Raw genomic sequence first — 15,535 nt, forward strand, 5'->3', positions numbered from 1 at the left:
CTACCCATCTCTTTCCCCATAACCATCTTCCCCCTGTCCATCATCTACCCATCTCTTTCCCCATAACCATCTTCCCCCTGTCCATCATCTACCCATCTCTTTCCCCATAACCATCTTCCCCCTGTCCATCATCTACCCATCTCTTTCCCCATAACCATCTTCCCCCTGTCCATCATCTACCCATCTCTTTCCCCATAACCATCTTCCCCCTGTCCATCATCTACCCATCTCTTTCCCCTACCCATCCATCTCTTTCCCCATAACCATCTTCCCCCTGTCCATCATCTACCCATCTCTTTCCCCATAACCATCTTCCCCCTGTCCATCATCTACCCATCTCTTTCCCCATAACCATCTTCCCCCTGTCCATCATCTACCCATCTCTTTCCCCATAACCATCTTCCCCCGTCCATCATCTACCCATCTCTTTCCCCATAACCCTCTTCCCCCTGTCCATCATCTACCCATCTCTTTCCCCATAACCATCTTCCCCCTGTCCATCATCTACCCATCTCTTTCCCCATAACCATCTTCCCCCTGTCCATCATCTACCCATCTCTTTCCCCATAACCATCTTCCCCCCGTCCATCATCTACCATCTCTTTCCCCATAACCATCTTCCCCCCGTCCATCATCTACCCATCTCTTTCCCCATAACCATCTTCCCCCTGTCCATCATCTACCCATCTCTTTCCCCATAACCATCTTCCTCCTGTCCATCATCTACCCATCTCTTTCCCCATAACCATCTTCCCCCTGTCCATCATCTACCCATCTCTTTCCCCATAACCATCTTCCCCCTGTCCATCATCTACCCATCTCTTTCCCCATAACCATCTTCCCCCTGTCCATCATCTACCCATCTCTTTCCCCATAACCATCTTCCCCCTGTCCATCATCTACCCATCTCTTTCCCCATAACCATCTTCCCCCTGTCCATCATCTACCCATCTCTTTCCCCATAACCATCTTCCCCCTGTCCATCATCTACCCATCTCTTTCCCCATAACCATCTTCCCCCTGTCCATCATCTACCCATCTCTTTCCCCATAACCATCTTCCCCCTGTCCATCATCTACCCATCTCTTTCCCCATAACCATCTTCCCCCTGTCCATCATCTACCCATCTCTTTCCCCATAACCATCTTCCCCCTGTCCATCATCTACCCATCTCTTTCCCCATAACCATCTTCCCCCTGTCCATCATCTACCCATCTCTTTCCCCATAACCATCTTCCCCCTGTCCATCATCTACCCATCTCTTTCCCCATAACCATCTTCCTTCCCCCTGTCCATCATCTACCCATCTCTTTCCCCATAACCATCTTCCCCCTGTCCATCATCTACCCATCTCTTTCCCCATAACCATCTTCCCCCTGTCCATCATCTACCCATCTCTTTCCCCATAACCATCTTCCCCCTGTCCATCATCTACCCATCTCTTTCCCCATAACCATCTTCCCCCTGTCCATCATCTACCCATCTCTTTCCCCATAACCATCTTCCCCCTGTCCATCATCTACCCATCTCTTTCCCCATAACCATCTTCCCCCTGTCCATCATCTACCCATCTCTTTCCCCATAACCATCTTCCCCCTGTCCATCATCTACCCATCTCTTTCCCCATAACCATCTTCCCCCTGTCCATCATCTACCCATCTCTTTCCCCATAACCATCTTCCCCCTGTCCATCATCTACCCATCTCTTTCCCCATAACCATCTTCCCCCTGTCCATCATCTACCCATCCCTTTCCCCATACCATTTCCCCATAACCATCTTCCCCCTGTCCATCATCTACCCATCTCTTTCCCCATAACCATCTTCCCCCTGTCCATCATCTACCCATCTCTTTCCCCATAACCATCTTCCCCCTGTCCATCATCTACCCATCCCTTTCCCCATAACCATCTTCCCCCTGTCCATCATCTACCCATCTCTTTCCCCATAACCATCTTCCCCCTGTCCATCATCTACCCATCTCTTTCCCCATAACCATCTTCCCCCTGTCCATCATCTACCCATCTCTTTCCCCATAACCATCTTCCCCCTGTCCATCATCTACCCATCTCTTTCCCCATAACCATCTTCCCCCTGTCCATCATCTACCCATCTCTTTCCCCATAACCATCTTCCCCCTGTCCATCATCTACCCATCTCTTTCCCCATAACCATCTTCCCCTGTCCATCATCTACCCATCTCTTTCCCCATAACCATCTTCCCCTGTCCATCATCTACCCATCTCTTTCCCCATAACCATCTTCCTCGTCCATCATCTACCCATCTCTTTCCCCATAACCATCTTCCTCCTGTCCATCATCTACCCATCTCTTTCCCCATAACCATCTTCCCCCTGTCCATCATCTACCCATCTCTTTCCCCATAACCATCTTCCCCCTGTCCATCATCTACCCATCTCTTTCCCCATAACCATCTTCCCCCTGTCCATCATCTACCCATCTCTTTCCCCATAACCATCTTCCCCCTGTCCATCATCTACCCATCTCTTTCCCCATAACCATCTTCCCCCTGTCCATCATCTACCCATCTCTTTCCCCATAACCATCTTCCCCCTGTCCATCATCTACCCATCTCTTTCCCCATAACCATCTTCCCCCTGTCCATCATCTACCCATCCCTTTCCCCATAACCATCTTCCCCCTGTCCATCATCTACCCATCTCTTTCCCCATAACCATCTTCCCCCTGTCCATCATCTACCCATCTCTTTCCCCATAACCATCTTCCCCCTGTCCATCATCTACCCATCTCTTTCCCCATAACCATCTTCCCCCTGTCCATCATCTACCCATCTCTTTCCCCATAACCATCTTCCCCCTGTCCATCATCTACCCATCTCTTTCCCCATAACCATCTTCCCCCTGTCCATCATCTACCCATCTCTTTCCCCATAACCATCTTCCCCCTGTCCATCATCTACCCATCTCTTTCCCCATAACCATCTTCCCCTGTCCATCATCTACCCATCTCTTTCCCCATAACCATCTTCCCCCCGTCCATCATCTACCCATCCCTTTCCCCATAACCATCTTCCCCCTGTCCATCATCTATCCATCTCTTTCCCCATAACCATCTTCCCCCTGTCCATCATCTACCCATCCCTTTCCCCATAACCATCTTCCCCCTGTCCATCATCTACCCATCTCTTTCCCCATAACCATCTTCCCCCTGTCCATCATCTACCCATCTCTTTCCCCATAACCATCTTCCCCCTGTCCATCATCTACCCATCTCTTTCCCCATAACCATCTTCCCCCTGTCCATCATCTATCCATCTCTTTTCCCATAACCATCTTCCCCCTGTCCATCATCTACCCATCTCTTTCCCCATAACCATCTTCCCCCTGTCCATCATCTATCCATCTCTTTCCCCATAACCATCTTCCCCCTGTCCATCATCTACCCATCTCTTTCCCCATAACCATCTTCCCCCTGTCCATCATCTACCCATCTCTTTCCCCATAACCATCTTCCCCCTGTCCATCATCTACCCATCTCTTTCCCCATAACCATCTTCCCCCTGTCCATCATCTACCCATCTCTTTCCCCATAACCATCTTCCCCCCGTCCATCATCTACCCATCTCTTTCCCCATAACCATCTTCCCCCTGTCCATCATCTACCCATCTCTTTCCCCATAACCATCTTCCCCCTGTCCATCATCTACCCATCTCTTTCCCCATAACCATCTTCCCCCCGTCCATCATCTACCCATCTCTTTCCCCATAACCATCTTCCCCCTGTCCATCATCTACCCATCTCTTTCCCCATAACCATCTTCCCCCTGTCCATCATCTACCCATCCCTTTCCCCATAACCATCTTCCCCCTGTCCATCATCTACCCATCTCTTTCCCCATAACCATTGTCATGTCTTTACTATCATTAAATGAAGAATGTTAGTTTTTATCAAAGATTCTCTGTAGTATTACGCGATTAAACGCGATTAAACTGATTAATCATGTAACTGTAATTAACTAGGAAGTCAGGGCACCAAGGAAAATATTCAGATTATAAAGTTATAATTTTCCTAATATAATTCTTCAGATATTTTATATCTGAACAATTAGTCTTCGAATTAATGAATGATTTACTTTACCTCACGTTTGTCTCATTCCAAACGTTGTAAATTGTTGGTTATCTGCACGAACCCAGTCTTCACTATGAGTCATCCATACATCAATTGTCTTAAATCATTTATTTACTAACTAAGTAATTCACAGAAATGCATAAACAAACAGTTTATAGTTACAAGGAAATGATAACGGAGTTTCCCTGGTGGGATAAACCGGCATGGCGGCTTGGTGTACAAAAGGGAAGTGGGGGTCGACTGAGATAAGACAACACACAGTTGATAATTATAACAATTGAAATGCTAATCCTTTGCACATGAAAGCTCACTCATTCGTGAACAATTGCAATCAACATATATATATATTTCCGCTCAGTGTGTCGTCGGGATCTCTGTTGAAAAGTTAGTTTCTGTTGGAGAGTGTCCGTCCTCTCTCTCGCTCTCTGTCCTGGTTAGAATGGATGGTTCAGAGTGACATTCATTCATGTAGTTATAGGATGGATGTTTCGGCGGTTGTCGTTCTTCGCATTCAATGATACCGAATTCCTAGCTGTAGACTAATAATTAATATCAAAGACTTGTTCTTATTCTGTCGGTATCGATAGTCTAAGAGTTAATAAACCACGTGGTATGGTTAAAAGATTCAGCCATCTACTCAAACCTTGGCCCTCTCGTTATCGAGGTAAGCTGGGCTGCAACCTTTGTCCTCTCGTGATTGAGAGAAACATGGTCTGTTGAGAACTTCTCAAAGTTGGGGTTTAATTCGGGAGTTGCAGAAAGGGCCTGTCCCAGGATGCCCGACCCTAACTGAGCTCATAGGCGGGCCTCTGATTTAGTTAAACTCAAAAGGGAATTTGTGTGGCGTGGGGGCCAGTCAGCCTGGTTAACACAGAGAGAGAGAGTAGTGTAGCGTGGGGGCCAGTCAGCCTGGTTCACACAGAGAGAGAGTAGTGTAGCGTGGGGGCCAGTCAGTCTGGTTCACACAGAGAGAGAGAGAGTAGTGTAGCGTGGGGGCCAGTCAGCCTGGTTCACACAGAGTGAGAGAGAGTTAATTTCTTTGCTTTATTCTCTGCTATGTTATCGGTTCCTCCAGCATTTTGATCAGAGAGAGCCTCGTCGGACCCCTAAAAGACTGCCAGGCTGGTTGTTAATCATGCCTCTCTCTCGCTCTCTCTCTCTCTCTCTTTCTCTCTCTCTCTGCATCCCTCCCTCTCTCTCATTTGCTTTTCTCTCTCCCTCCCCTTTCTCTCCGTCTCTCTCTCCATCTCTCTCTCTCTCTCCATCTCTCTCTCTCTCTCTCTCTCTCTGTCTCTCCCTTTAATCTGGTCCATAGTGGAGAGGGCTGTCACCACATAACCACTATAATACTTCAAAGATATAGCTGGCTGGGTTTCAAATTATAACGTATTCCCCATATATTGCCCTGCACTACTTTTGACCTGAGTATGTGTGCAAATCTCAGATAACAACCTAATTCATTGTACATATGCCGTATCATAATTTGATCACCCTGTTGTTGCTGCAATTTTCCAGACAGAATCCAGAAAGAACTCGGACAGAACTCGGAAAAACCCTGAGACAGAACCCAGACAGAACTCAGACTGAGCACAGACAGAATTCAGACAGAAGCCAGACAGAACTCAGACTGAGCACAGACAGAAATCAGACAGAATTCAGACAGAACTCAGACAGAGCACAGACAGAACTCAGACAGAATTCAGACAGAACTCAGACAGTAGTGTCCATATGACGACAGCTTCAGTACAGATATGTCAATGAGGAGGAAGAGACTAACTCAGATCAACAGTACTCAGCTCTGAAACCATAACTATTTTTGTAAAACAATGGTAGAGATTAGTCAACACTTTTTCATTGGTATGATGCTCCGAATGGGAGAATCTCAAATGCATTTCCTTGATGATTTATAGCATAATTTCTCCTCGCCTCCTCTCAAAACCCATTGGTTGAGAAGGTCAGAGGCAAGTGAAGGAGGCAAGTGTAAAGATGCTAGGAGTCAAGGGAATACTATTGAGATTTTCCAATCGTCTTGGAGGCAGATACTTACTTTCCACCCCAGTAGAGCTTGGTGGTGATCACCAGACTGGATCTCCTACAGGAAGACAGGCAGACATAAAGATGTACAGACAGACAGACGGAGAGACAGACAGAGAAATTAGACGGAGAGAAAGACAAAGATTAGAAAGACATTTGGACATCCTTATCCCACTTAGGCATATAATATCACTTAGGGTATATAATATCACTTAGGGTATATAATATCACTTAGGGTATATAATATCACTTAGGGTATATAATATCACTTAGGCATATAATATCACTTAGGGTATATAATATCACTTAGGCATATAATATCACTTAGGGTATATAATATCACTTAGGCATATAATATCACTTAGGGCATATAATATCACTTAGGGCATATAATATCACTTAGGGTATATAATATCACTTAGGGTATATAATATCACTTAGGCATATAATATCACTTAGGGTATATAATATAACTTAGGGAATATAATATCACTTAGGGCATATAATATCACTTAGGGTATATAATATCACTTAGGTATATAATATCACTTAGGCATATAATATCACTTAGGCATATAATATCACTATGGGTATATAATATCACTTAGGGTATATAATATCACTTAGGGTATATAATATCACTTAGGCATATAATATCACTTAGGGTATATAATATCACTTAGGCATATAATATCACTTAGGGTATATAATATCACTTAGGGTATATAATATCACTCAGGGTATATAATATGATTTAGGTATATAATATCAATAGCCTTCTGGTAGTCTGTCTTTACACTGTAGAAGAAACAGTATGGATCCTTTAGCTTTTTACACATGCTGTTCAAGTATGAAGAAACATATTCTGGGAGACTTTCTCAGAACTTTGATAGGATCCAGTGTATCAACTCAACTGAAAGTCAAATCCCCATCGCTTGACTGTTTAATGTTTAATATTTAACACCCGGAGTTGCAGTGGGAGGCACTGAACCGGCGTGAACTGAAGAACTGGAGAGTGAAGCGTTTATGAAGTGTACAGTGGAGAAATGTAGCAGCATAAATGTATGAGATCAATACGTGCTGAGGCCGCCGCCGAGCCTACAAGCCTACCAGCCTTCACATAGCCGAGAACACTCAACCAACTCTCCTCTGATTGCCATGGTTACTGCTGCAGACCTAGTTAGCTGATTGGTGGAGGAGTTATATTGGTGATGGATCTGATATAAAGCTGTGTGTTTTGATTTACGGTAGATTAGCATTTGTTAGCTGTCTCCCAGGCAAAACCCCCGCACGCATGTAAGCACGCAACACACAGTGTGTACACCCACCCACACACAAATCAAATGACATTTTATTGGTCCCATACACATGGTTAGCAGATGTTAATGCGAGTGTAGCGAAATGCTTGTGCTTCTAGTTCCGACAGTGCAGTAATATCTAACAATTCCCCAACAACTACCTAATACACACAAATCTAAAGGGGTGAATGAGAATATGTACATATAAATATATGGATGAACGATGGCCGAGCGGCATAGGCAAGGTGCAATAGATGGTATAGAATACAGTATATGCATATGACATGAGTAATGTAGGATATGTGAACATTATTAAAGTGGCATTATTTAAAGTGACTAGTGAACCACACACACGTTATGTTCTTCTATACTTGTGGGGACCTAAAATTAATTTATATTCAAAATCCCACTTCACCTAACCCCTAACCTAATCCTAACCATAACCTTAACCCATAACCAAAAGCTAAACCTGAACCTACACCTAATTCTTAAACCTAAACCTAACCACTAAACCCTTATGCATACTCTAATTCTAACCCTAATCATAACCCTAAAACTAAACCTAACCACTAACCCCTTATGCTTACCCTAATTCTAACCCTAATCTTAACCCTAACCCTAAACCTAAGCCCAAGACTTTAAAAAGCCTTTGTCCTCATGGGGATGTGGGAAATGTCCCCACGTGGGAGAATTTCAGAGGTGGGATCAAGTCACTATAATTCAAGTCACAAGCAAGTCTCAAGTTACAAGGTACGAGTCTCAAGTCGAGTTCCAAAGTAGAACAGGTCAAGACTCGAGTCAAGTCCAAGTTGAGTCACAAGTTTTCAAGTCAAGTCTCAAGTGTAGTAAAAAAATTATCTATACATGGAACGACTTGTACAACCACAAATCTTTGTCTATTTATTAAGGCTACCAGACAGTCCTTTTCATTATTTTGTCTACAACACATTTTGATCAGCCAATGTAATTGTAAAAGAGGGACCTTGTAGCAGTCATAAGGGCATGAAATCAGCAGAAGGCAAGGCAGGTTGATGTGCTCAGTGTAGATGTATATACAGTGCCTTGCGAAAGTATTCGGCCCCCTTGAACTTTGCGACCTTTTGCCACATTTCAGGCTTCAAACATAAAGATATAAAACTGTATTTTTTTGTGAAGAATCAACAACAAGTGGGACACAATCATGAAGTGGAACGACATTTATTGGATATTTCAAACTTTTTTAATTAACAAATCAAAAACTGAAAAATTGGGCGTGCAAAATTATTCAGCCCCTTTACTTTCAGTGCAGCAAACTCTCTCCAGAAGTTCAGTGAGGATCTCTGAATGATCCCATGTTGACCTAAATGACTAATGATGATAAATACAATCCACCTGTGTGTAATCAAGTCTCCGTATAAATGCACCTGCACTGTGATAGTCTCAGAGGTCCGTTAAAAGCGCAGAGAGCATCATGAAGAACAAGGAACACACCAGGCAGGTCCGAGATACTGCTGTGAAGACATTTAAAGCCGGATTTGGATACAAAAAGATTTCCCAAGCTTTAAACATCCCAAGGCGCACTGTGCAAGCGATAATATTGAAATGGAAGGAGTATCAGACCACTGCAAATCTACCAAGACCTGGCAGTCCCTCTAAACTTTCAGCTCATACAAGGAGAAGACTGATCAGAGATGCAGCCAAGAGGCCCATGATCACTCTGGATGAACTGCAGAGATCTACAGCTGAGGTGGGAGACTCTGTCCATAGGACAACAATCAGTCGTATATTGCACAAATCTGGCCTTTATGGAAGAGTGGCAAGAAGAAAGCCATTTCTTAAAGATATCCATAAAAAGTGTCGTTTAAAGTTTGCCACAAACCACCTGGGAGACACACCAAACATGTGGAAGAAGGTGCTCTGGTCAGATGAAACCAAAATTGAACTTTTTGGCAACAATGCAAAACGTTATGTTTGGCGTAAAAGCAACACAGCTGAACACACCATCCCCACTGTCAAACATGGTGGTGGCAGCATCATGGTTTGGGCCTGCTTTTCTTCAGCAGGGACAGGGAAGATGGTTAAAATTGATGGGAAGATGGATGGAGCCAAATACAGGACCATTCTGGAAGAAAACCTGATGGAGTCTGCAAAAGACCTGAGACTGGGATGGAGATTTGTCTTCCAACAAGACAATGATCCAAAACATAAAGCAAAATCTACAATGGAATGGTTCAAAAATAAACATATCCAGGTGTTAGAATGGCCAAGTCAAAGTCCAGACCTGAATCCAATCGAGAATCTGTGGAAAGAACTGAAAACTGCTGTTCACAAATGCTCTCCATCCAACCTCACTGAGCTCGAGCTGTTTTGCAAGGAGGAATGGGAAAAAATGTCAGTCTCTCGATGTGCAAAACTGATAGAGACATACCCCAAGCGACTTACAGCTGTAATCGCAGCAAAAGGTGGCGCTACAGAGTATTAACTTAAGGGGGCTGAATAATTTTGCACGCCCAATTTTTCAGTTTTTGATTTGTTAAAAAAGTTTGAAATATCCAATAAATGTCGTTCCACTTCATGATTGTGTCCCACTTGTTGTTGATTCTTCACAAAAAAATACAGTTTTATATCTTTATGTTTGAAGCCTGAAATGTGGCAAAAGGTCGCAAAGTTCAAGGGGGCCGAATACTTTCGCAAGGCACTGTACATGTCTTGGTGATCCAATGGTGAAAGTGCCATATCATACAAAATATACAAGTAGATTTACCAAATATACACAGACAACAGCCTCAGTATCAGGCTTGACCTGTTCTACCTGAACGGACACAGGTAGAGGGCAAGACTGTGCAGCCTCCCCCTGAGAAACCAAATGGACTCTGTCTGACAGGAGCTCCAACAGGTAGGCCTGCATAATATAAGCACTTGGAACACAGAACCATACAATTACCCAATTAGCAAATACAACCAATAAACCTGGTTCTACAATATAAATGGCAATTTCCACATCCATTGTTACATCAGACTTAATGATTATGAATGATATTTCATCACCCTGCATTCATGGAACAATCATTTTCTCTTATTCAATGTTCTGACCCCAAAGCATGCAGCGCAGGCCACGTAGAGTATTTCTCTGCGCACAGAGGAACTCCGACGTAACCAGGAAAATAGGAACGAAAGGAACCAAACATTGAATTAAATAAGCATAACTTTTACCTCATGGGTCTTGTCAACGTTCATGTGCACTATAAACATTGCGCTCACTCAGAGCAGGGTAATGAATAGTTGGGTAAATTATTAAAATGTATCATAGGGCTATCAAACATGAAACTGAAACTGTCCACGTGTCGCAATAAACGGTACGGGGATGGAATGATGAAACGCTAGCAATTATTGTAGTATTAGATGGAATATAGATTTACTACACAATCCTATGTATTTAATGTGTGAAAGCAACAGCTAATATTTCAAAAAGAGAGAAAAAAAGCACTCTCCACTGGCGGGAGTTTGGAGCGCACAATAGAAGACCCTCGCCTATGGTGCGTCTTTGCCTATTGCCTATAGTGCGTATTTGCCTATAGTGCGTCTTTGCCTATAGTGCATCTTTGCCTATAGTGCGTCTTTGTCTTTGCCAAATTCCAAATGCAAGCTTCATAACTAAATGTTCAATTTCAAGCAATTGTTACACACCAAAAGACCAGTAAGCCTATGCTAGTAATTGTTGCCCCAATGCTGGTGAGCTTCCAAAGTAAACAGTTAATATTGTTGATCATCAAACATGTTTGGAGCTGCATATTTATTTATTATGTCAATTCTCTCGTCCTACAATTTGACGTTTGTGCTGCACCCGATCCTATAGCTGTACACTACAGCAAATCAGCAATCTGTTCATTAGCTCACCGACCTGCGTAGATTGACAGTCAATTTGAGTGCCGTTATGCATTTCACTAGCCAATCTGTTGCAGAATATTTTTTTTTCATTTTGCAACGGCGATGCTGCGGCTACTGTGTCTGGCTGAGTGAAGAGTAATCCACGGAGACTGTGCCACAAAACGAGTGACAAAACATGACATAACCTGGCCAGATAATTTCAAGTCATCAGTCTCAAGTCAAAGTTGAGTCCCGATTCTTGAGACTCCAAGTCAAGTCTCAAGTCATTTTTATTTTCTATCAAGTCGAGACTGAAGTCATTCAATTTGTGACTCGAGTCAGAATCGAGTCCAAGCCATGTGACTCCAGTCCACAACTCTGGAGAATCCCCCCCCCCCCCCCCCCCCCCCCCCCCCCCCCACACACACACACACACACACACACACACACACACACACACACACAGTTTAAAGATGATACATTACCTCCAGCACTTTTTCTTGATGATGTTCCCCAGGATTATCTCAGCTCTGTAATAAAGCAGGGAGATTAACTGTGTGTGTGTGTGTGTGTGTGTGTGTGCGTGTGCGTGTCTGTGTGTGCACGTGTGTGCACGTGCGTGCGTGCGTGTGTGTGTGTGTGTGTGTGCCATAGATCTGCACAATATTGTGGAAATCAGTTGAGGATGAATGTCCATGTAGGTAAAAACCAAAAGCCACAGTTTACTGTGTTTCATACTGTATAAAATAAACTGCTCTACATATATACTGTATATCCTGTACTACGTGCTGTCATGTGTGCATGGAAGCGTAAATGTACTGGCGTGGGTTGCCAGCTTGTTTTTGCCTCTCGTTGTCTTGGCAAGGCAACCACGCTGAATGCACAATCAGCATGCACCCACACTGTGAACTAATCCCATTCCATATGGTTGATTCAAGATACTGTACAGATGTAGGATCTTAATTTAATTCAAGATACTGTACAGATGTAGGAAATAATTTTATTCAAGATACTGTACAGATGTAGGAAATAATTTGATTCAAGATACTGTACAGATGTAGGAAATAATTTGATTCAAGATACTGTACAGATGTAGGAAATAATTTGATTCAAGATACTGTACAGATGTAGGAAATAATTTGATTCAGGCTACTGTACAGATGTAGGATCTTAATTTGGACCTAACTACTGTATGTGGTCTTGGCTGACACCTACATTTTGTGGGTGTTAGTGGTGGACTGGAACAAAAACCTGCACGGTGTGTGTGCGTGTCAGCCCTCCAGGACCAGATTTAGCAAGCCATCTCTGCTCTGTGGGTTCAGGTAGGTAGGTAGTAGGTATTCAGATCACACTCACTTCCCCCCGGCATAAACTTCGGCTGTGTCGAAGAGATTGACCCCATTCTCATATGCTATGGTCATCAGCTGCTCAGCCACCTGAGAAACACAAAACAGGATTCATCACCTCAGTGGAGAACAGGGAGCTGGCAGCTGGGCAGTGTTCATTTAGTAGGAATAAAAGAAGAGGAAAACATTTTGAAGCTAAAAATTATATTGAACAGTCCTCTATTGAACAGTCCTCTATTGAACAGTCCTCTGTTGAACAGTCCTCTATTGAACAGTCCTCTATTGAACAGTCCTCTATTGAACAGTCCTCTATTGAACAGTCCTCTGTTGAACAGTCCTCTATTGAACAGTCCTCTGTTGAACAGTCCTCTATTGAACAGTCCTCTGTTGAACAGTCCTCTGTTGAACAGTCCTCTATTGAACAGTCCTCTGTTGAACAGTCCTCTATTGAACAGTCCTCTATTGAACAGTCCTCTGTTGAACAGTCCTCTATTGAACAGTCCTCTATTGAACAGTCCTCTATTGAACAGTCCTCTATTGAACAGTCCTCTATTGAACAGTCCTCTGCTGAACAGTCCTCTATTGAACAGTCCTCTATTGAACAGTCCTCTGTTGAACAGTCCTCTGTTGAACAGTCCTCTGTTGAACAGTCCTCTGTTGAACAGTCCTCTATTGAACAGTCCTCTGTTGAACAGTCCTCTATTGAACAGTCCTCTATTGAACAGTCCTCTGTTGAACAGTCCTCTATTGAACAGTCCTCTGTTGAACAGTCCTCTGTTGAACAGTCCTCTATTGAACAGTCCTCTACTGAACAGTCCTCTATTGAACAGTCCTCTATTGAACAGTCCTCTATTGAACAGTCCTCTGTTGAACAGTCCTCTATTGAACAGTCCTCTGTTGAACAGTCCTCTATTGAACAGTCCTCTGTTGAACAGTCCTCTGTTGAACAGTCCTCTATTGAACAGTCCTCTGTTGAGCAGTCCTCTGTTGAACAGTCCTCTATTGAACAGTCCTCTGTTGAACAGTCCTCTATTGAACAGTCCTCTATTGAACAGTCCTCTATTGAACAGTCCTCTATTGAACAGTCCTCTATTGAACAGTCCTCTGTTGAACAGTCCTCTGTTGAACAGTCCTCTATTGAACAGTCCTCTATTGAACAGTCCTCTACTGAACAGTCCTCTATTGAACAGTCCTCTATTGAACAGTCCTCTATTGAGCAGTCCTCTATTGAACAGTCCTCTGTTGAACAGTCCTCTATTGAACAGTCCTCTATTGAACAGTCCTCTATTGAACAGTCCTCTGTTGAACAGTCCTCTGTTGAACAGTCCTCTGTTGAACAGTCCTCTATTGAACAGTCCTCTATTGAACAGTCCTCTATTGAACAGTCCTCTATTGAACAGTCCTCTATTGAACAGTCCTCTATTGAACAGTACTCTGTTGAACAGTCCTCTATTGAACAGTCCTCTATTGAACAGTCCTCTATTGAACAGTCCTCTATTGAACAGTCCTCTATTGAACAGTCCTCTATTGAACAGTCCTCTGTTGAACAGTCCTCTGTTGAACAGTCCTCTATTGAACAGTCCTCTGTTGAGCAGTCCTCTATTGAACAGTCCTCTATTGAACAGTCCTCTATTGAGCAGTCCTCTATTGAACAGTCCTCTATTGAACAGTCCTCTATTGAGCAGTCCTTTATTGAGCAGTCCTCTGTTGAGCAGACCTCTGTTGAACAGTACCACCTCTTGTTTTCAAAATGGTATCTCCTGTTGAGTTCCCGCTGAACATACCCAGTGGTAGTAGACCGAGGCCAATTCCAAACATAGGAGTAACTCAGGCTATTGAAGCTCCAGTACTTGTCTCCTGTCGTCATGGTACAGCTCCAACAGACCAATGTTTCTGTGTCACCAATCTTAAGAGTCTCATTTTGTACTAATTCAATGTATTTGTTCCTGAATGTTTGTTGTCTAGTTTATGGGATCCCCCTGTTAGTATACTGTAAATTAAAATAAATCTAATGTATATAATAATAATTTGACTATATATATAAAATAATGATAAAATATACAAACAGCCAGACAATAACAACACCATAATACTTGTTACTTGTTATCCCCTAACACTGTGTCAACCATCATTCCAGTTGTTGTACCAGCAGGTCACTTTAACAAGTCTACCTGTTTCAGCATCTCCAGTAGAGAGGTGTCAGAGTTCAATGCCCTCACTGCATCACTGTGTGTGTGCGTGCGTGCGTGCGTGCGTGCGTGTGTGTGTGTTCAACTGTGTGTGTCCTCTCTTCATGCTCCTGTCTATGTGTGAGGTTGTGGGTTCCCTGTCTATGAATGAGGTTGTGGAGTCTCTGTCTATCAATGAGGTTGTGGATTCCCTGTCTATCAATGAGGTTGTGGATTCCCTGTCTATCAATGAGGTTGTGGATTCCCTGTCTATCAATGAGGTTGTGGATTCCCTGTATGAATTAGGTTGTGGGTTCCCTGTCTATGAATGAGGTTGTGGATTCCCTGTCTATGAATGAGGTTGTGGGTTCCCTGTCTATGAATGAGGTTGTGGATTCCCTGTCTATGAATGAGGTTGAGGGTTCCCTGTCTATGAATGAGGTTGTGGGTTCCCTGTCCATGTGTGAGGTTGTGGGTTCCCTGTCTATGTGTGAGGTTGTGGGTTCCCTATCTATGTGTGAGCCAGAAAACCTAGAGGGTTTTGGCCCATGTCTCTGAGAGGCAGCAGGGAGAGGGAGTGACAAGACAGGAGCTAACAGGGAAGGAGACCTGAGCTGGTAGGACCACTTAGCCTGGATCAACCACACCAACCAGGGGTCCAGATAGCTCCATTGGTTGGAGCGTTGTGCTGGCAGCTCTGAGGTTGTGGGTTCAGTTCCCTTATCAATCATAGT

At 43.6% G+C, this 15,535-nt stretch overlaps 1 protein-coding gene across 1 annotated transcript in view; it reads right to left on the reverse strand.

The window, feature by feature from the left end:
- Nucleotides 1–15,535, reverse strand: part of LOC139386673 (potassium voltage-gated channel subfamily A regulatory beta subunit 1b) — a 78,652-nt gene that overhangs the window by 42,624 nt on the left and 20,493 nt on the right. Inside the window, exons 4-6 of the mRNA XM_071132462.1 lie at nucleotides 12,644–12,723; nucleotides 11,773–11,817; nucleotides 6,157–6,201 (exon numbers count right to left, since the gene is read on the reverse strand). Of these exons, the coding sequence (XP_070988563.1) occupies nucleotides 6,157–6,201; nucleotides 11,773–11,817; nucleotides 12,644–12,723 (170 nt within the window). The remainder of the gene's footprint in view (nucleotides 1–6,156; nucleotides 6,202–11,772; nucleotides 11,818–12,643; nucleotides 12,724–15,535) is intronic.

This window comes from Oncorhynchus clarkii, chromosome 28 (genome assembly GCF_045791955.1).
Source record: "Oncorhynchus clarkii lewisi isolate Uvic-CL-2024 chromosome 28, UVic_Ocla_1.0, whole genome shotgun sequence".
Lineage (NCBI taxonomy): Eukaryota > Metazoa > Chordata > Actinopteri > Salmoniformes > Salmonidae > Oncorhynchus > Oncorhynchus clarkii.